Below are 23,618 nucleotides of genomic sequence, written 5' to 3'. Positions count from 1 at the left end.
AATTCTCTGGCACATGAACATTCTCACGGGAGATGTTTTTCTACGGCTGGTTGTCGAATTTGCCACCACACATTTCATCATCCTCTTTCAACACGAAGTAAAGAAACTAGCACGGAGCGCGCACGTCCATATCCACTTCGATTACAAACATGTAAGAAATTCTTAAAACACAGGTTATTGCATCAATTCTCTGGCACATGAATATTCACGGACTGGTTCTATTATTTCCTTCCACTTCTATAGCATCATGTCCAAGTCACCGTCTCCTTCAAAGTTTTCCGATGGTAAGGTATCCAAAACTAAGTTCTACACCTCCATCTCTGCGTCCATCTCCACTTCGATTACAAACATTTAAGAAATTCTTAAAACAGAGGTTATTGCATCCATTGTCTGGTACATTGACATTCTCACGGGAGATGTTTTTCTACGACTGGTTGTCGAATTTGCCATCACGCACTTCATCATCCTCTTTCAACACGAAGAAAAGAAACAACCAAGGAGCGTGCCAAATCACCCGTTGTGGGTGCTTCCCATCAAGCTCTCACCTTCCTCGTCTCGATTTGCAAGACCGATCTCTACGGGTACTTCCCAGTCAACTTCCACTACACTAACTAGATTTTTAAGACCCATATTTGGTCAAGAGAGGACATCGCTCTTCTCCTTCTTTATGAGGCAAAACAACATCGTTGTTGTTGTTGTAACAGTTTTTAATGTAGTTTCATCCATTTTATTCTATGCTTGTGTAGATCAACTAGTAGCCAGATCAAGGAACTCTGCGACAAGGATGAGGTGTGTCCAGAGTGATCTGGTGGTGAGACGGATAGGCTTAAGCGGGCAAGCAAAAAGGGTCATGTGGCCCTTGAATACAGATGGGACACACGTCAGCTACGCTGCTGTCAATCACTGATAGGTATGAATTGAGGCGGCTGCAGTTGCCTGATCTTAGTTGGGCCAAAACTACCCTGGTCTGCCGTGGGAGGTCTCTCTCCTCCGGTGCTATGGGCTTGTAGCTTCTCATTGCTTCAGCTACAGTATCCTCATGAATCCTGTTCAGACCTGTCTGGTATGCTGCCTGATCTAGAGGCTCTCTTTTGTAACACTAGATCTCGGGTACTAGAAGGTGAAGATCACTCCTAACATTCCTGGGTGGGGGTTGTCTATCAACAAGTTGGTGATTTGGATGACAACTTCGATAGCAACCCAAGAGGTACTGCTTTGGCAACATGTAATTGTGTCGACACACTGGGATGATCTTGGTCTCCGCATAAAGGTGATCCAGGGGTGTACTGCGGAGACATCCTGTTACGGTTCTAAGGGCAGAGTTGTGACAGGTCTGTATGTTATTCCACTGCGTATCACTCGTTTCAGGTGTCCACACTCTCGCTGGATAGTTTACCACTGACCGGCCAATTGCCTTATATGTAGTCAACAAGGTTTCTTTGTCCGCACCCCAAGTACTGCCGGCAAGCGACTTGAGGAAGGTTATCAAAAATTGCAGTGGCATTGGCGGACGACTTAAAAAGGCTGTCAAATGTGAACCCGAGAATATTGGGGTAATTTATGATCGGAATTATTTCGCCGTCGACTCTGACATTCAACTGCCTGCGTACTTCCGCCGTCCATGAAGTGAATAGTGTGGCTGATGAATTAGTGGGAGATATCCTCAAATTTCTTGCAGTGAAATAACTGGTAAGATCAGCGAGGTAGACATTCAATCGATCGCAAATGTCATCAACAATGGGCCCGTCATCAACAACAACATTGTGTTCGTAACAACCGTACTAGTGAGAATCGAAGAAAGGAAGAAAGGGTTTCTTCTACGGTGTTTGCTGGATTTCGATTCGTCTTTTAGTCGAATATTGAGAAAGATGGTGGAAGCGCACAAACTCACAGCCATCATGATGCAGGATGAAACCCTCTGGCTGCCTGTGTCTCGATCTCGCTTCGACTCCAGTATCAATATAAAGCCAAAATATCCAGGATAAAATCGCTTCGTCATGGGAGCGAAAGAGTTTGCCCAAATACATATTCTTTTGGAACAATTTTCCAGAATCTTCTTGCTTGACCATATTATCTAAGTTGACATTTTCACTGGGTAAATCCCCAATTTCAAATGCCCAATTTAAAAAATCCTACTCCTTCAAGGAAAAAATTCCCAAATAATTTATCCCCATTCACGGAAAAAATCTCCAATCGCCAGACATTTACTATAGCTACATGTTATTGATTTTTTCTAACAAATTTATTTAAGTCAATGGAAGCATAAAGTTCCTTACAGACTAAGCAATTAATTTACAAAGCATATTAACTATTTATATAAACAAAAACAATAAATATCATAGTTAACTATATTAGTATAATATTTGTTTAAAAATATATAATATCTAACATAGTTACAAAATTATTTAAGGGTACAAACAAGTCTATATTGGTATTAAAAATTCTGTTAAATTATTTTAAATTGGCTCAAAATTGGCATAATGTGATCTATTAAGAGAAACATAAAATGGTGCATAATGGCGTAGGTGGCGGCAAGGTGTATAAAATGGTAACAAATTAAGTAAATCCGGACAATTAATAAAACCATTACATACATATTTAAAGAGAAATAATTGTGAAGCAAACTTTTTTCTATTTTCAAGAGACTTTAGGCTTTAGAGATATAAGTCTACATTTAGATATAGATTCGGTTTCAATTTGTAGAACACCAAAGCTCTTACTTACTTCGAATCGAAAAGACCTCTGCGATACATCCAGGGTAAAACTGCTTCGGCATGAGAACGATACAGTGTAGCTAAATACATATTCTTTTTGAATTTTTTTCCAGAATCTCCTTCCTTGACCATATTTTCTAAGTTGGCATTTTCACTGGGTTCCAAAAGTACAGCAGCCATAACTCCAGTTGCCGCATATATAGCTACAACAAAACATGTTTTTAGGTATACTCAAATATCGATGATATTTCAAACTCTAACTTACCAAAACCTGATTTTTCCAAAAGTTCCATATGTAACTCCTTCAGTGTCGGTATAGCTTTGGAATATTTCAAAGATTTTAAATTGGCTTCAAGATTTTCATGATAGTAACGAATGAAATATTCAAAACTGTCTAATTTCAATTCAAATTTCGTAGATGATAACAAAAAGTAGTAAAGATCATAGACAGGTGATCCATATTGACATAATTGATAATCCACAAAGTAGGTATTGTCAATGTCACCATTCTCATTATATTGGAACATAATATTATTGACCCAAAAATCTCCATGATTGAGAACATTGAATTTATTAAAATCTATGGTGAATGTTTTAGTCATATTGTCATAGCCATTATCCAATAGAGTTTTCTGCAAAGGAAAGAAGAAATGGTAATTGAATCTCATATTTTATTGCTTTTTCACTTACCAAACTATCATAATATTCTTCATTTCCTTGGTATTCTTTAACACACTCCAAATAGATATCATAGAATTCTTTGAACATAGGTTCTCGGACTTGCTTAATTTCTTCGCGATAAACTGATTGCTCAAACACTTTGTCATAATGACCTTGCTGTTCAAATAGAAAGGCTGAAGCTGCATGGAATTGAGCCAATTTCCTCAGTGCGGCCAATGTATGCTTCATATCCAGGCCTTTGAGACGATCACAATTTTTGAAACCTTTAACCTTTAAATTCTCCAAAATCAATGTATCACATTCTTGATCCTTAGACGGTTTGTAGCTCTTAGGTCCAAATACCACTTCCAGATTGCATTGATCCTTGTAGACTTTTTCAAGTTGTGGTACTATATCCTTATAGGCCTTTATCTCTTTCGTAAATGAATTCATGAAAGCTATAAGCCGTTGGGCTTGTTCGCCATTTGGGGGAACTTTCAACATATAGGAAAGGTTACGTTGAGAGTTATCTAAAAAATGGAGAAAAGAATAATAAAGAGTTATGGTTATAAGTGGAATGGTGAATAACTGAAAATTGTAATGTCACAGAAATGAGCCCATGAAATAAAAGCTACACTAGATATTGTGTAATCAGGCCCTATATAAAGCCGGAGCAAATGCAAAGAACACATATTCTCCAGTTTAAGCTTGCGTTCCGTGACAGATATGTCGTTATCACAGTTGCCACTCGAGATAAAAATAATCTACCAAAATTTGGATAAAATTTTACCAAAAAACTACCAAACCAAGAAACCTTATTTTGCAAAATTTTATTTCTATAGGAAATTTTGTCAAAATTTTATTTCTATGGACAATTTTATTTCTATAGAAAATTTTGTCGAAATATTATTTCCATAGAAAATTGTATACTCGTATCTATAGCAAATTTTGTCAAAATGTTATATCTATAGAAAATTTTGCCAAAATGTTATATCTATAAAAAATGTTATCGAAATGTTTTTTCTATAGAAAATTTTGTCGAAATGTTATATCTATAAAAATCTTTTTTGCAAAATTTTGTATCTATAGAGAATTTTGTCTAAATTTTATATCTACAGAAAATTTTCTGAAAATTTTATTCCAATAGAAAATTTTGTCAAAATTGTATTTCTGTAGAAAATTTTGTTAAAAAGTTTATTTCTATAGAAAATTTGTCAAAATTTTATTTCTATAGAAAATTTTTTCAAAATTTTATTTCTATAGAATTTTTTTTTCAAAATTTTGTTTCTATGGAAAATTTTATTTCTATAGAAAATTTTGTCGAAATGTTATATCTATAAAAATCTTTTTTTAAGTTAGTGCATATGTTTGCAACACCCAGAAGGAGACGAGATAGACACATGGTGTCTTTGGCAAAAATGCTTAGGGTGGGCTCTTGAGTCGATATAGCGATGTCCGTCTGTCCGTGAACACATTTTTGTAATCAAAGTCTAGGTCGCAGTTTTAGTCCAATCGACTTCAAATTTGGCACAAGTATGTGATTTGGCTCAGAATAGATCCCTATTGATTTTGGAAGAAATCGGTTCAGATTTAGATATAGCTCCCATATATATATTTCGCCCGATATGGACTTATATGGACCCAGAAGCCAGAGTTTTAACCTAATTTGCTTAAAATTTTGCACAAGAAGAACAATTTGTACCATAGTCAAGTGTGCCAAATTTTATTGACATCGGTTCACATTTAGATATAGCTCCCATATATATCTTTTGCCCGATATGGAGTAATACGGTCCCAGAAGCCAGAGTTTTACCCCTATTTGGTTGAAATTTTGCACAGGGAGCATTGTAGCTATGCGTGCTAAATTTGGTTGAAATCGGTTCAGATTTAGATATAGCTCCCATATATAGCTTTCGCCCGATTTACACTCATATGACCACAGAGGCCAATTTTTTGCTCCAATTTAGTTGAAATTTTGCACAGGGAGTAGAATTAGCATTGTTGCTATGCGTGCCAACTTTGGTTGAAATCGGTTCAGATTTAGATATTGCTCCCATATATAGCTTTCGCTCGATTTACACTCATATGATCACAGAGGCCAATTTTTAACTCCGATTTAGTTGAAATTTTGCACAGGGAGTAGAATTAGCATTGTTGCTATGCGTGCGAAATTTGGTTGAAATCGGTTCAGATTTAGATATAGCTCCCATATATAGCTTTCGCCCGATTTACACTCATATGACCACAGAGGCCAATTTTTAACTCCGATTTAGTTGAAATTTTGCACAGGGAGTAGAATTAGCATTGTTGCTATGCGTGCCAAATTTGGTTGAAATCGGTTCAGATTTAGATATAGCTCCCATATATATGTTTTTCTGATTTCGACAAAAATGGTCAAAATACCAACATTTTCCTTGTAAAATATCCACTGTTTAGTCGAAAAGTTGTAAAAATGGCTCTAATTTTCATAAACTTATAATACATATATATCGAGCGATAAATCATAAATAAAATTTTTCGAAGTTTCCTTAAAATTGCTTCAGATTTAAACGTTTCCCATATTTTTTTACTAACATTGTGTTCCACCCTAGTGCATTATCCGACTTAAATTTTGAGTCTATAGATTTTGTAGAAGTCTATCAAATTCTTCCAGATCGAGTGATATTTAAATGTATGTATTTGGGACAAACCTTTATATATAGCCCCCAACACATTTGACGGATGTGATATGGTATCGAAAATTTAGTTCTACAAAGTGGTGCAGGGAATAATATAGTCGGCACCGCCCGACTTTAGACTTTCCTTACTTGTTTTTTGTTTTGCATCTATAGAGAAATTTGTGAATTTTTTTTCTATAGAAAATTTTGTCACTATTTTATTTCTATAAAAAATTTTGTCAATATTTTATTTCTATAGAAAATTTTGACAACATTTTATTTCTATAGAGAATTTTGTCAACATTTTATTTCTATAGAGAATTTTGTCTAAATTTTATATCTATAAAGAATTTTGTGAAAATTTTATTTATATAAAAAATTTTGTCAAAAGTTTATTTCTATAGAAAATTTTTCCAATATTTTATTTTTATAGAAAATTCTGCCAAAATTTTATTTCTATAGAAAATTTTGTCATGATTGTATTTCTATAGAAAATTTTGCCGAAATGTTATTTCCATGGAAAATTTTGTTAAAATTTTATATCAATAGAAAATTTTCGTAAAGTGTTATATCTATAGAAACTTTTATCAAAACTTTATTTTTGTAGAAAATTTTATCGAAATGTTATTTCTATAGAAAATTTTGTCGAAATGTTATTTCTATAGAAAATTTTGTCGAAATATTATATTTATAAAAATCTTTTTTTTTTTCATCTGTAGAGAATTTTGTCTTAATTTTATGTCTATAGAGAAAATTGTGAACATTTTTTTCTATAGAAAATTGTGTCAACATTTTATTTCTATAAAAAATTTTGTCAACATTTTATTTCTATAGACAATTTTGTCAACATTTTATTTCTATAGAGAATTTTGTCAACATTTTATTTCTATATAGAATTTTGTCCAAATTTTATATCTATAAAGATTTTGTGAAAATTTTATTTATATAAAAAATTTATTTCTCTAGAACATTTTTTCAATATTTTATTTTTATAGAAAATTCCGCCAAAATTTTATTTCTATAGAAAATTTTGTCAAGATTATTTCTATAGAAATTTTGTTGAAATGTTATTTCCATAGAAAGTTTTGTCAAAATTTTATATCTATAGAAAATTTTCTTAAAGTGTTATATCTATAAATATTTTTTCAAATATTTTTATCAAAACTTTATTTCTTTAGAAAATTTTATCGAAATGTTATTTCTATAGAAAATTTTGTGGAAATAAAATCTTTTTTTTTGCAAAATTTTGTATGTATAGAGAATTTTATCAAAATTTTATTTCTATCGAGAACTTTGTCAAAATTTTATTTCTATAGAAAACTTTGTCAAAATGTTATTTCTATTATTTTTATCAAATTTTATGTCTATAGAAAATTTTGTCAAAATTTTATTTATAGAGAAAAATTTGCGAGAATTTTATTTCTATAGAAAATTTTATCGAAATAGTATTTCTATAAAAATTTGTGAAGTACATCTTAGGTGGAGAGGATTATTTGGCAAAATCTACCAAAACGTCAAGAATTCTAGCAATCTATAGTAAAAATTTACTACATTACAAAAATGGACCTTTATGAAGCATATTGTGGGAACCTTGATGATGGTGGTAATTGTTGACTTAAAAAATATTGCAAACATGCATGTTAAAGCATTTTAAAGGGTATGTGTAATGGAATTACCGTAGATAATTTTGGTAGTGACTTCTTTCAGCCCGTAGAAAATAAGGCTGCACGAATTTTCCTACAGGATAAATACTTGGCATCAACGTATTTAGAGAACCTGTTTCCTACTTCTAGGCAATCATGTTACAAAGCAACGATCAACGATTATAAACAAAACAACGGCCATCTATTATGAAGGCTGGGTCTAATTCTTGCCAGTTCTCGACTTGATAACTTTCTCTGGTCTTAGATTTAACTTTCTGTAGTCTTAGAAGTTGATAGCCCGACTGAGGAGTCTCATATGATGGATTTGTTACTTCATTCGATATAGGTACATTTTGCTACAAAATCTTGAGAATAAAACAAGGTATTGGGGGGGATTCTAAAGGTTCCGGTATTTCCCATTTGCAATACCATCCGACGGAATGGTGATTACAACCGACGGACGGACAGATATCGCTAGATCGACTCAGAAAACATTTCGTTGGCTTAATTTTAATGAAAATTACTGTGAGTATACATTAATCGTAATTAAAATAAAGTAAAACATATTAGTATTTTTTCTAATCAGCTCCTTTGTTTTTTTTTTTTTGGGAAAAAGTCCAATTATTTGTTGATTAAAAAAAATCACTTGTTTTGATTATTCTATGATAAGTAACATTCGAGTTATTCATTGGCTAGGTAAGCATGAAATGACATTTTTCAATGAAAAAAAAAATAAGAGTTCTTACATACCTTTTAGTTCAACATCTATATCAATTTTTAACATTATCGATGAATAATTATCACCAGCATTTGTTGCGGGGCTGACGTTGAATTTTAAAATTTTTTGATAATTTTCACAATCTGATCGTATAATGTTTTCAAAATACGATTCATTGACCCATTCTGGATAGGAACATTTGGCGGTCACTTTTGCTGTTTCGTCTGCTGGGCTTGTCACGCTTAACTTATCGGCCGAAGCGATTTTATTGTCAGCGATATAACTGAAAAGGCGAAGAATAAAGAACTAATAAAATTTATGAAAACAACATTTTATTATAAATTAATAAAAATTAACAAAAAAAACATTTGATTTTACATAGTTGTGGTGAAAAATGGTTCAATTTGGGAATTTCCATAATAAGTTAGCATATAAGACCCAAAATGAATCATTTCCCCCCGCTAGATCTATACGAAAGGGTATAGAAATTAGGTTGCCACGCGAGTCAAAAATAATCTACAAAAATTAAAAGAAAATTTTACCAAAAAAAACTACCAAGTCGAAAAAGTTTATTATACAAAATTTTATTTCTATAAGAAAGTTTGTGAAAATTTTATTTCTATAGAAAATTTTATCAAAATTTTATCCATAGAAAAATTTATTATGAAAAATTTTATTTCTATAAGAAAGTTTGCGAAAATGTTATTTCTATAGAAAATTTTATCAAAATTTTATCCATAGAAAATTTTGTCAAAATTTTATTTGTATAGAAAATTTTGTTAAAATTTGTTAAACTAAATGTCTGTAGAAAATTTTGTCAAAATTTTATTTCTATAGAATATTTTGGCAAAATTTTATTTCTATAGAATATTTTGGCAAATTTTTATTTCTATAGAAATTTTTTTCAAAATTTTATTTCTATAGAAATTTTTTTCAAAATTTTATTTGTATAGAAAATTTTGACAAAATTTTATTTTTATAGAAAATTTTATCAAAATTTTATCCATAGAAAATTTTGTCAAAATTTTATATGTATAGAAAATTTTGTTAAAACTTTATTTCTATAGAAAATTTTTGTTAAAATTTTATTGCAATAGAAAATTTTGTCAAAATTTTATTTTTATAGAAAATGTTGTCCAAATTTTATTTCTATAGAAAAGTTTGTCAATATTTTATTTCTGTAGAATTTTTTGTTAAAATTTTAGTTCTATAGATATTTTTGTAAAAATTTCATTTCTATAGAAAATTTTGTGAAAATTTAATTGCTATAAAAAAAAATATTTCAATTCAAATGTTTCTCAAAATTTTATTCCTATGGAAAATTTTGGCAAAATTTTATTTCTCTAGAAAATTTTGTCAAAATTTTATATCTCTAGAAAATTTGTCAAAATTTTATTTCTATAGAAAATTTTGCCCGAATTTTATTTCTATAGCAAATTTTGCCCGAATTTTATTTCTATAGACATTTTTTCAAAATTTTCTTTCTATAGACATTTTTGTCAAATTTTTATTTCAATAGGAAAATTTGTAAAAATTTTATTGCAATAGAAAATTTTGTAAAAATTTTATTTCTATAAGAAATTAATCAAGAATTCTACCAATTTACCAATTGTGGTAGAATTCTACCAACTCTGGCAACCGTGATAGAACTCGACTTATGCAGCAATGAAACATGTGTATAGTCAGACTTGTGTGGTTTGATATATGGCATTTTCTTCTTATTTTTCAACAAGCTCGTTCACTCAGAGAAGAAATATGATCACCTCAAACATGTTTCAAGAGTACCATGTTACTTGTTCACTGCGACCATGTGATATTTTGGTCGCAAAAATATTCTTTTCTCGTCGTGCTTACCGAAATCACATATATTATTTCTGAGAAAATAACATAGCTTCGACAAACATGTTACATGTTTTCCATGAAAAAGTAACATTGTGCTCATATTCCTTCTCTGCGTGTGTGAAAATTTTAATAATGCGTAGATTTTATTTTTTATTATTATTGAAATTATTAAAGCCGGTGTAGCATCACTACTGTATTCCATTGATATACATTAGGGATGAATTATTACATGTCCTTGCTGTATTCTAATAAAATATAGTTCTTTTATAATGATCATATTCTTAAGAAAACGGTATAATATTTTGCATAATTTTTTTTTTTTTGTTTGCATTTTAATATAATTTTTTAACATTATTTTAAAGCTGTGTTTGATCTTCATTGTCTTTTACATACCGTGGTTCCATGAAACCATGATTATATAGCCATGGTAATACCTCATTAATGTGCTTAATGTAACGAGGATTGGAGAAAAGTAAATTCTTGAAATCCATTCCCTCTTGATGTTCACTCAAGAAATTTTCAAATTTGGCATCATTATGAGGATCCAAGAGGACCACACCCATAGTCATGAAGGCGGTGATTGTAGCCCAGGATCCAAAAGCTATCAGTTGTTTATGTAACTCCCGTAAACTGGGAATTTTCTCCTCTGGATATTTTAAAAGACGTAAATTCTCTTCCAAATGCTTATGATAATAATTAATAAAGTATTCATATTTCGCCACTTTAATATCGACTTGCAGAGAGGATATCATGAAATAAAAAAGATCCTGGGCTGGTGAACTATAATTGGTATTTTGAAAATCTACGAAAATTAAATCTTCCACTTTGCCATTGGCATCGTATTTGAAGAGAATATTATTGGACCATGAATCACCGTGATTGAGTACGTTGAAATATCCGGAATGTGCTTTGCGACTGTATATGAATTCCTCAATTAAGTTATCGAAGAATATTTCCTGCAATAGATGAAGAAGAAATAATTTTAATTAAAAGAATAATTAAGCAAAAAAAGTTAAATGTATCCATTAACAAGTATATACAGCAGTAAGTTCGGCCGAGCCGAATCTTAAATACCCACCACCATGACCCAAATATTAGGGTTTCCTTTGCAATTTCAGGAGGGCTTGAGAACTTGAGGACACTTCCCGAAGATAAATTTAAAGATTTCACCTATGAGGACTATATCAGATTCTGGATTTATAAGAACCATTTTTGTTTGAAATTTAGAGGAATCATTAACATCTCTTGAAAGTGTGTAAGAAAATTATAAAATAACGTCTTGATTTGAAATCTTAAATCTGTAGAAGTAAAATCTGGAAATTTTACATTGAGTTTCAAGCAGTTTTCATGATCAGTGCGCCTTATACACCCTCAAGAAGTGAAGTCGGTCTATATGGAGGCATTACCAAATGGACCGATAAAAACTTAATCCGATACACGTTTTTGTGAGCCTAAAATACCAGAATATTTACTATTTCAGGCAAATCAGATAAAAACTACGGTTGTTAGAAACCCAAGGAGTTAAATCGGGAGATCGTTCTTATGGGGGCTATACTAAAATATGGACCTATACTCACTGTTTTCGGCACACCTCTTTATGATCCGAAAATACCTCTAGATTTCCAATTTCAGGCAAATAGTATAAAAACTTCGGATTCTTGAAACCCAAGAAGTAAAATCGGGAAAATCGGTCTATATGGGGGCTATACCAAAATATGGACCGATACTCACAATTTTTGGCACACGTATTTGTGGTCCTACAATACCTCTAGATTTCCAATTTCAGGTAAATTGAATAAAAACTGCGGTTTCTATAAGCCCAAGATGTAAAATCGGGAGATCGGTCTATATGGGGGCTATACCAAAATATGGACCGATACACACAATAACATGACCATGCCAGCAAAAAAATATTTGGAAACTGTTCTAAACGAAAAACTTTACAAGCACTTCCTAAAATACCCTGCCAAAGATGTTCTTTATTTTAACTACAAAGGAAGTTCTTTTGATTAATTTTTATACCCACCACCATAGGATGGGGGGTATATTAACTTTGTCATTCCGTTTGTAACACATCGAAATATTGCTCTAAGACCCCATAAAGTATATATATTCTGGGTCGTGGTGAAATTCTGAGTCGATCTGAGCATGTCCGTCCGTCCGTCCGTCTGTTGAAATCACGCTAACTTCCGAACGAAACAAGCTATCGACTTGAAACTTGCCAGAAGTAGTTGTTATTGATGTAGGTCGGATGGTATTGCAAACGGGCCATATCGGTCCACTTTTACGTATAGCCCCCATATAAACGGACCCCAAAATTTGGCTTGCGAGGCCTCTAAGAGAAGCAAATTTCATCCGATCCGGCTGAAATTTGGTACATGGTGTTAGTATATGGTCTCTAACAACCATGCAAAAATTGGTCCACATCGGTAAATAATTATATATAGCCCCCATATAAACCGATCCCCCGATTTGGCTTGCGAGGCCTCTAAGAGAAGCAAATTTCATCCGATCCGGCTGAAGTTTGGTACATGGTGTTAGTATATGGTCTCTAACAACCATGCAAAAATTGGCCCACATCGGTCCATAATTATATATAGCCCCCATATAAACCGATCCCCCGATTTGGCTTGCGAGGCCTCTAAGAGAAGCAAATTTCATCCGATCCGGCTGAAATTTGGTACATGGTGTTAGTATATGGTCTCTAACAACCATGCAAAAATTGGTCCACATTGGTCCATAATTATATATAGCCCCCATATAAACCGATCCCCCGATTTGGCTTGCGAGGCCCCTAAGAGAAGCAAATTTCATCCGATCCGGCTGAAATTTGCCGATCGATCCCCAGATTTGACCTCCAGAGCCCCTTGGAAGAGCAAAATTCTTCGCATTCGGTTGAAATTTGGTACGTGATGTTAGTATATGGTATCCAACAACCATGCAGGAATAAGAAGTTTTAAGAGACCACAACCCAAGTAATTCGATTGTGGATGACAGTCTTTCGTAGAAGTTTCTACGCAATCCATGGTGGTGGGTACATAAGATTCGGCCTGGCCGAACTTGCGGCCGTATATACTTGTTTCAGTTTTAGATGAATAATTAACATCTATTGTAAGTGTGCAAGAAAATGATGAAATAATGATGAAAGAAGTAAAATCTGAAAATTTTACATTCATTTTCAAGCAATTTGCATGATCAGTGCGCCTTCTCAAGAAATGAAATCGGTCTATATGGAAGCCTTACCAAATGGACCGATAAAAACTAAATCTGATAGACGTTTTTGTGAGTCTAAAATACCAGTATATTTACAACTTCAGGCAAATCTGATAAAAACTACGCTTTCTAGAAACCCAAGGAGTTAAATCAGGAGATCGATCGTATGGGGCTATACTAAGGAATAGACCAATACTCACCGTTTTTAGCACACCTCTTTATGCTCCTAAAATACTTCTAGATTTAAAATTTCAGGCAAATTGGATAAAAACTACGGTTTCTAGAATCTCAAACAGTAAATTCACTTATTGCACGCCTCTTTATGGTCCTACAATACCTCTAGATTTCCAATTGTAGGCAAATTGGACAAAAACTACGATTTCTATAAGCCCAAGAAGCAAAATCGGGAGATCGGTCTATATGGGGGCTATACTAAAACATTGACCGATGCTCACCATTTTTGACACACCTTTTTATACCCTCCACCATAGGATGGGGGTATATTAACTTTGTCATTCCGTTTGTAACACATCGAAATGTTGCTCTAAGACCCCATAAAGTATATATATTCTGGGTCGTGGTGAAATTCTGAGTCGATCTGAGCATGTCTGTCCGTCCGTCCGTCCGTCTGTTGAAATCACGCTAACTTCCGAACGACACATGCTATCGACTTGAAACTTGGCAGAATTAGTTTTTATTGATGTAGGTCGGATGGTATTGCAAATGGGCCATATCGGTCTACTTTTACGTATAGCCCCCATATAAACGGACCCGCAAATTTGGCTTGCGATTGCTCTAAGAGAAGCAAATTTCATCCGATCCGGCTGAAATTTGGTACATGGTGTTAGTATATGGTCTCGAACAACCATGCAGAAATTGGTCCATATCGGTCATTAATTACATATAGCCCCCATATAAACCGATCCCCCGATTTGGCTTGCGGAGCCTCTAAGAGAAGCAAATTTCATCCGATCCGGCTGAAATTTGGTACATGGTGTTAGTATATTGTCTCTAACAACCATGCCAAAATTGGTCCATATCTGTCCATAATTATATATAGCCCCTATATAAGCCGATCCCCAGATTTGACCTCCGGAGCCTCTTAGAGGAGCAAAATTCATCCGATCCGGTTGAAATTTGGTACGTGTTGTTAGTATATGGTATCTAACAACCATGCCAGAGTTGGTCCATATCGGTCCATAATTATATATAGCCCCTATATAAGCCTATCCCCAGATTTGACCTCCGGAGCCTCTTAGAGGAGCAAAATTCACCCGATCCGGTTGAAATTTGGTACGTGTTGTTAGTATATGGTATCTAACAACCATGTCAGAGTTGGTCCATATCGGTCCATAATTATATATATCCCCCATATAAATCGATCCCTAGATTTGTCCTCCGGAGCCTCTTGGAGGAGCAAAATTCATTCGATCCGGTTGAAATTTGGAACATGTTGTTAGAATGTGGTCTCTAACAAACGCGCAAGAATTGGTCCATATCGGTCTATAATTATATATAGCCCCCATATAAACCGTTCCCAAATTTGATCTCTGGAGCCTCTTGGAGGAGCAAAATTTATCCGATCCGGTTGAAATTTGCAACGTGGTGTTAGTATAAGGCCGCTAATAACCATGCCAAAATTGGTCCGTATCGGTCTATAGTTATATATAGCCGATCCCCAATCACACAAAAATTGGTCCATATCGGTTCATAATCATGGTTACCAAAATTTTATTTTTATAGAAAACATTGTTAAAATTTTATTTCTATAGAAAATTTTGTAAAAATTTTATTTCTATAGAAAATTTTTTCCAAATTTTATTTCTATAGAAAATTTAGTAAAAATTTTATTTCTATAGAAAATTTTGTCCAAATTTTATTTCTATAGAAAATTTTTTCCAAACTTTACTTCTATAGAAAATGTTGTCAAAATTTTATTTTGTCAAAATTTTATTTCTATTGAAACTTTAAACTTAATTATATACGTATTTAATCGGCCTTTTTATACCCTCCACCATAGGATGGGGGTATATTAACTTTGTCATTCCGTTTGTAACACATCGAAATATTGCTCTAAGACCCCATAAAGTATATATATTCTGGGTCGTGGTGAAATTCTGAGTCGATCTAAGCATGTCCGTCCGTCCGTCCGTCTGTCCGGCTGTCCGTCCGTCTGTGGAAATCACGCAAACTTCCGAACGAAACTAGCTATCGACTTGAAACTTGGCACAAGTAGTTGTTATTGATGTAGGTCGGATGGTATTGAAAATGGGCCATATCGGCCCACGTTTACGTATAGCCCCCATATAAACCGATCCCCAAATTTGGCTTGCGGAGCCTTCCGGAGCAGCAAAATTCATCCGATCCGGTTGAAATTTGGTACGTGGTCTAAGTATACGGTCTCTAACAACCATGCAAAAATTGGTCCATATCGGTCCATAATTATATATAGCCCCCATATAAACCGATTCCCAGATTTGACCTCCGGAGCCTCTTGGAGGGGCAAAATTCATCCGATCCGGTTGAAATTTGGTACCTGATGTTAGTATACGGTCTCTAACAACCATGCAAAAAATGGTCCATATCGGTCCATAATTATATATAGCTCCCATATAAACCGATCCCCAGATTTGACCTCCGGATCCTCTTGGAGGGGCAAAATTCATCCGATCCGTTTCAAATTGGGTAACTGATGTTAGTATACGGTCTCTAACAAGCATGTAAAAATTGGTCCATATCGGTCCATAATTATATTTAGCTCCCATATAAACCGATCCCCAGATTTGAACTCTGGAGCCTCTTGGATGAGCAAAATTCCTCCGATCCAATTGAAATTTAGTACGCCGTGTTAGTATATGGTCTCTAACAACAATGCAAAAATTGGTCCATATCGGTCCATAATTATATATAGCTCCCATATAAACCGATCCCCAGATTTGACCTCCGGAGCCTCTTGGAGGAGCAAAAGTCATCCGATGCGGTTGAAATTTAGTACATTTCGTTAGTATATGGCCTCTAACAGCCATGTAAAAATTGTCAAATGTTATTACTATAGAAAGTTTTGTCCAAATTTCATTTCTATAGAAAGTTTTGTAAAAAGTTTATTTCTATAGCAATGTTTGTCAACATTTTATTACCATAGAAAATTTTGTCAAAATTTTATTTCTATAGAAAATTTTGTAAAAAATTTATTTCTGTAGAAAATTTTGTCAACATTTTATTTCTATAGACAATTTTGTCAGCATTTTATTTCTATAGAACATTTTGTCAACATTTTATTTCTATAGAAAATTTTGTCAACATTTTATTTCTATAGAAAATTTTGTCAAAATTTTATTGCTATAGAAAATTTTGTCAACATTTTACTTCCATAGAAAATTTTGTCAACATTTTATTTCTATAGAAAATTTTGTCAAGTTTTTATTTCTATAGAAAATTTTGTCAAAATTTTATTTCTGTAGAAAATTTTGTCAAACTGAATTATATACGTACTTAATCGGCCTTTTTTTTGGTTAATATATACCCCTTATGGACTAACTTACAATTTAGAAGACAGTGTTAAAAAGTTTTACGATACCTTGCCATCGGCAAGTGTTATCGCAACCCAAGTAATTCGATTGTGGATGACAGCCTTTAGTAGAAGTTCCTACGCAATCCATGGTGGAGGGTACATAAGATTCGGCCTGGCCGAACTTACGGCCGTATATACTTGTTTTAGTTTAATATATGCCACTATATGGTATATATTACGGTGTTAGGAAGTTTTAAGACACCTTGCCATCGGCAAGTGTTTCCGCAACCCAAATAATTCGATTGTGGATGACAGTCTTCAGTAGAAGTTTCTACGCAATCCATGGTGGAGGGTACATAAGCTTCGGCCTGACCGAACGTACGGCCGTATATACTTGTTATGGTTCTAAAATACCTCTAGATTTCCAATTCCAGGCAAATTGGATAAAAACTACAGTTTCTATAAGCCCAAGAAGCAAAATCGGGAGATCGGTTTATATGGGGGCTATACCAAAACATGGACCGATACTCACCATTTTTGGTGCACCTCTTACTGGTTCTAAAATACCTCTAGATTTCCAATTTCAGGAAAATTAGATAAAAACTACGGATTTTAAAAGCCCAAGAAGTAAATTCGGGAGATCGGTCTATATGGGGGCTATACCAAAACATGGACCTATACTCACCATTTTTGGCACACCTCTTTATGGTCCTAAAATATCTCAAGATTTCCAATTTCAGTCAAATCGGATAAAAACTACGGATTCTAAAAGCCCAAGAAATAAAATCGGGCGATCGGTCTATATGGGGGCTATACCAAAACATGGACCGATAAGCATATCTTCGAACTTGACCTGCCTGCTGACAAAGAACGAGTTTGTTCAAAATTTCAGCACTATTGCTTCATTATTGAAGACTGTATCGTGATTACAACAGACAGACAGGCGGATATGGCTATATCGTCTTAGAATTTTTCCCTGATCAAAAATGTTTATATAGTCGGAAATCGATATTTCGATGTGTTACAAACGGAATGACAAACTTATTATAGCCCCGTCACCTTTCTATGGTGGTGGGTATAAAAATCCACATGACATTCTTCTTTTTTTTTAATATCACCGAATTTTAATATCACATGAAGGTAATGTCGACTTTTTTCACAAAAGGTTGATTTTCGCCCATTGAATCCCCAGTACACTGAGAGAAGGAATATGAAACATTTGTGCCACAAAAATTTTGTTTCCTAACAAACATAAAATTGTTGTCGAAATTATATACATAATGTCGGAGAAAATAACCTAGTTATGACACACATGTTATATGTTCACCGACCAAAAATAAAGTTTTTTTCTAGAAGGTGAACATATTCGTTCTTCTCTGGGTGTAGCGACTCAGAATGGGATTCTTAACTGATTAATCGTTAGATCTGAGACCAAAATCATTGGTAGTGCTTTATCTTTATAAAATATTCTCTCACTTACCATAGATGCAGCATATTTTTCTCCATTTTCAAAACGATGAATATTATCCAAGAATGGTTTCTTAAATGAACCGAACATTTGTTGCATCATACCACGAGCCACAGGATTATCCATATCTGGAGTAAGTGTAGCTGAATATTCTCCCTTAGCCTCAACTCGACTGGCCGACGCAGCATGGAAAAGGGCTAATTTACGTAAAACCAATTCAGCATGATCCATATCCAAACTTTCCAAACGATTGGCATTTTTATAATGACGTAAACTTAAATCCTCCAATAGAACATAATAGGCACCAGGTGCTTCAGGGCCCATACGATAAGCTTTAGCACCGAAATGTACATCCAAACCAGCTTGACGATACATTTCTTCCATTTCCGGTATAACCTCATTGTAGACAGCATTTTCAACATCAAAGAAATTCATATGTTGTAGCATATCCATCATTTCCTTATTGTCATGGGCCACCTTAAGCATATAGGATAGATCTTTGGTAGTGGCATCTTTCAATTTAATGGTCACTTTAACTCTCAACATAAGTGTGGCATAATTTTCGCCAGCCGCCAAAGCTGGTTTGGCGTGGAAACTTAGAATTTCCTCAAAATCGGGATAGGTATCGATAAGGAAAGGTTTGAAATTATTCTCATTTACCCAAGTGGGAATTCTAGGTTCCAGGGGTTGAGCAGGTTTTTCTGGTTGGACATCTGTGGCATTTTCCACAATAAGGGAAGTTGTTACAGGTGTTTGGTTGGCTTCAGTAGGTTTTTCTGCTTGGGCTTCTATGGCATTTTCTACAATAAGGGAAGTTGTTACAGGTTTTGCGGCAGTTTCACTTATGGGTGATTTTATATCCTCCAGATTGTCCACTGGTGTTTCAGGTGTTATAATCACTGCTGGCAATTTGACTTCAGGCAATGGCCTAGGTGACTTTTTGAAACTGAAATCTTTATCTGAGACCACAGGAGCTATGTCATAGCTCTTTTTTGAATCTTTGGAACTAAATAATCCCATGTTTTGGTTTTTTGTAATTAATTTTCTCAGTAAATTTTGTTTAGGGAAAATAACCAAATCAATATCACTATGTATCTAAGCACTGTGACACGCTCATTCGACCGATAACATATAAAACGGCACAAACCGATAGGGAAACAGACAATCAGGCGGGCAGGCAGAGCAAGTAAACCTTCACGGTTCACTTTAAGTTGACAACTGGAACCGAAACTATTATTAACAAAATTTTCGACCACATGCAATTTACAGATATCCACAATTTGGTATGGACACACAATGATCGTAGCTAGCTAGCCGATAGATAGATGGTCGTTTGATAGGTAGCCCCTACGATTTGTTGTTATTGCTATCGTTTAGAATGCTCGCTTTCTCTACGTGGTTTTTGAGGAAGGTGAATTCGCAAATACTCACATCAAAATTCTCTGAGAATTCTACTCTCTCTCTGGTCTACATAATTTTATACAAACACTTCTAATCTTTTTTTTTATCAGGTTTAATAGCTCCGATTGCAATATCGTGATTTGGTCTATGTAGTTTGTGTTGAGTTATATGTTGAATACGTAAATGGGGATATTTCATGGGGTTGAGTAGAATTTCAAAATTGGTATAGTTCCAATAATTATTTTCATCAACAACCTAAGAATAACAAACAAGTTTGCAGATTCATCTTCCCGAGCCCAATGACAACCAATCTTGCCAGTATTGGGAATTTTTGTTTTAAATGAGATTTTTTTTTTAATGGGAATTTCTCTTCAGGAATAGGAACGAAATTTTGACTTGGGGATATTTATAGAGAATTTTCGAAATGTGTTTAGTATAAAAATTCCCCATCAAATCTTCAACTCAAAAATTTCGTCCCATTTATCGACATTGGGATTTGATGGCGAACTTAGGGATATTTCATTGAGAAAAAAATTACAGTGTGACGATATCCCCCCAACACAAAATTGTTTACTGGGTATACAAATGGGGATTCTTGTCAACGAGCTCGGGAAGATGAATCTGCAAAATTTTTCGATTTCTTGATGACTGAAAATTATTATACATCACAAAATAAATATTCGAACTATAGAAAATGTAAAATTCCATCCAAATCTAAAAAAAAAAAAAACAAGTATATACGGCCGTAAGTTCGGCCAGGCCGAAGCTTATGTATCCTCCATCATGGATTGCGTAGAAACTTCATCTAAACACTGCCATCCACAATCGAATTACTTAAGTTGCGGTAACGCTTGCCTATGGCAAGGTATCTTAAAACCTCCTAACACCATTTTCTAAATTGTATGTAAGTCCATACGTTGTATATATTACATCAAAAAAGATCGATCCAATACGTATATAATTCAGTTTGAGAAAGTAGACATAAAATTTTGACAAAATTTTCTACAGAAAGAAAATATTAAAAAATTTTCTATAGAAATAAAATTTTCACAAAATTTTCTATAGAAATAAAAATTTTGACAACATTTTCTATAGAAAGAAAATTTTGACAAAAATTTCTACAGAAATAAAATTTTAACAAAATTTTCTATAGAAATAAACTTTTGACAAAATTTTCTATAGAAATAAAATCTTGGTAGATTATTTTTGGCTCGAGTGGCAACCATGATTATGAACCGAATAAAATTTGAACAAAATTTTCTATAGAAATAAAATTTTGACAAAATTTTCTATAGAAATAAAATTTTGACAATGATGAAAATTTTATTATGAACCGAATAAAATTTTAACAAAATTTTCTCTAGAAATAAAATTTTGGTAGATTATTTTTGGCTCTAGTGGCAACCATGATTATGAACCGATATGCACCAATTTTTGTGTGATTGGACCAATTTTGGTATGGTTGTTAGCGACCATATACTAACACTACGTTCCTAATTTGAACCGGATCGGATGAATTTTGGTCCTCCAAGAGGCTCCGGAGGTCAAATCTGGAGAACGTTTTATATGGGGGCTATATATAATTATGGACCGATATGGACCATGTTCCAAATTAAAACCGGATTGGATGAAATTTGCTTCTCTTTGAGGCTCCGCAACCCAAATCTGGGGATCGGTTTATATGGGCGCCATATATAATTATGGACCGATGTGGACCAATTTTTGCACGGTTGTTAGAGACTATATACCAATACCATGTACCAAATTTCAGCCGGATCGGATGCAATTTGCTCCTCTTTGAAGCTTCGCAATCCAAATCTGGGGATCGGTTTACATGGGCGCCATATATAATTATGGACCGATGTGGACCAATTTTTGCATGGTTGTTAGAGACCATATACCAACATCATGTACCAAATTTCAGCCGGATCGGATGAAATTTGCTGCTCTTTTAGGCTCCGCAAGCCAAATCTGGAGATCGGTTTATATGGGGGCTATATAATTATGGACCGATGTGGACCAATTTTTGCATGGTTGTTAGAGACCATATACCAACACCATGTAACAAATTTCAGCCGGATCGGATGAAATTTGCTGCTCTTTTAGGTTCCGCAAGCCAAATCTGGAGATAGGTTTATATGGGGGCTATATATAATTATGGACCGATGTGGACCAATTTTTGCATGGTTGTTAGAGACCATATACCAACACCATATACCAAATTTCAGCCGGATCGGATGAAATATGCTTTTCTTAGAGGTTCCACAAGCCAAATCTGAGGGTCCCTTTATATGGGGGCTATACGTAAAAGTGGACCGATATGGCCCATTTTCAATACCATCCGACCTACATCGATAACAACTACTTGTGCCAAGTTTCAAGTCGATAGCTTGTTTCGTTCGGAAGTTAGCGTGATTTCAACAGACGGACGGACGGACGGACGGACGGACGGACATGCTTAGATCGACTCAGAATGTCACCACGACCCAGAATATATATACTTTATGGGGTCTTAAAGCAATATTTCGATGTGTTACAAACGGAATGACAAAGTTAATACACCCCCATCCTATGATGGAGGGTATAAAAACTTCTTTTGACCTTAAATATGCGTTAATTCGTGATCAACCCAAAAAAAATTGAAAATTTCACCCAAATTCTATAAAAAATTGAGATCTTGTCAACCTTATTTAAAATTCCATCCAAATCTAAAAAAAATTTAATTTTTATATGAAAAACTTATTTTGGCCATATCACCTAAACTAAGCGTCCTAGAGCGAAAAGGAGGTTAGTTCGTGATCACCCCCAAAAAATTTTAAATTCCTTCCAAATCCTATAGAAATTCAAATTTCTATATGAAAAACTTCTTTTGACCATTTCTCCTCAAAAATGCGCTAATTCGTGATCACCCTTAAACAATTGAAAATTCCATCCAAATCAAAAAAAAAAATCAAATTTTTATATGAAATACTAGTGTAACCCGTCCGGCCCGCTTCGCCGCATATTTTCGTTAATTTAGTGAATCATATTCTTCGATTTGAAAACAAATTCGAAAAGATTTGAGCTCTTTTAAATAGTAGGGTCAGAGGAAGTCTGCACCAAAAACTGAAGTACTGATTAATAACTCCATGGTTTCCACACACGTGTCCCGTACATTTAAAAAAAAAATCGGACTACTTGCTTTTTCGTGCATATACAGAAATAGGGCGGTTATGCAGATGTAAAACGGACCGGCTTCACAAACGTCGGGTAGCGAGTGTTCCCTTTCAACCAAGTTTTTGTTTTTTAATTGTTCTGTATTCAAATCGTTGGACAGTCATCTGCATTAAAATACCGTGCAATAAATCGGAAAAAGTAAAAGTATTTAAAAATTGACCATATTAACATTTGTTATACCGGAAAATGAAGCACCCTCTACGTTGTCTGTCAACTTCATGTAAATTTAAGTTTTTTACTTAAAAAAGTCTGGGAGAATCCTGTGGAAAAATCATAAAATTATGTACCGAGTTCCCATTTATCGACCATCATCTACTTTCTATTCTCAAAAAATCCTTCACTTCACAGTATGTTCCTGCAACCCAAGTACGCGTGAAAAGAGCATTCTACTGAGCGACCTGCGTTCAATTGTTTTCGTTGAAAATTTGGAAAAAATTATGTTCGTTAAATTAAACAAATAAATTAATACAAACTTTATATGAGATAGACTCAATAAAACAAGAAACTGTAAGAAAGAAAAAAAAATGAGTTTTATTTAAGGCGGAAAAAATAAAACTACTCCTGAAAAGAATTTT

At 34.0% G+C, this 23,618-nt stretch overlaps 1 protein-coding gene across 1 annotated transcript in view; it reads right to left on the bottom strand.

Moving 5' to 3' along the window:
* The window catches only part of LOC142222514 (uncharacterized), a 35,587-nt gene extending 15,931 nt beyond the window's left edge, over positions 1-19,656 (bottom strand). Inside the window, exons 1-6 of the mRNA XM_075292688.1 lie at positions 18,439-19,656; positions 10,628-11,190; positions 8,425-8,675; positions 3,405-3,904; positions 2,980-3,346; positions 2,725-2,917 (exon numbers count right to left, since the gene is read on the bottom strand). Coding sequence (XP_075148803.1) covers positions 2,725-2,917; positions 2,980-3,346; positions 3,405-3,904; positions 8,425-8,675; positions 10,628-11,190; positions 18,439-19,446 — 2,882 coding nt within the window. The 5' untranslated portion in view covers positions 19,447-19,656. The remainder of the gene's footprint in view (positions 1-2,724; positions 2,918-2,979; positions 3,347-3,404; positions 3,905-8,424; positions 8,676-10,627; positions 11,191-18,438) is intronic.
* Positions 19,657-23,618: the final 3,962 nt, after the last annotated feature.

This window comes from Haematobia irritans, chromosome 1 (assembly GCF_050003625.1).
Source record: "Haematobia irritans isolate KBUSLIRL chromosome 1, ASM5000362v1, whole genome shotgun sequence".
Classification (NCBI taxonomy): Eukaryota; Metazoa; Arthropoda; class Insecta; order Diptera; family Muscidae; genus Haematobia; species Haematobia irritans.
The sequence above is the reverse complement of the archived record's forward strand: the minus strand, read 5'-3'. Positions and strand labels throughout refer to the sequence as shown.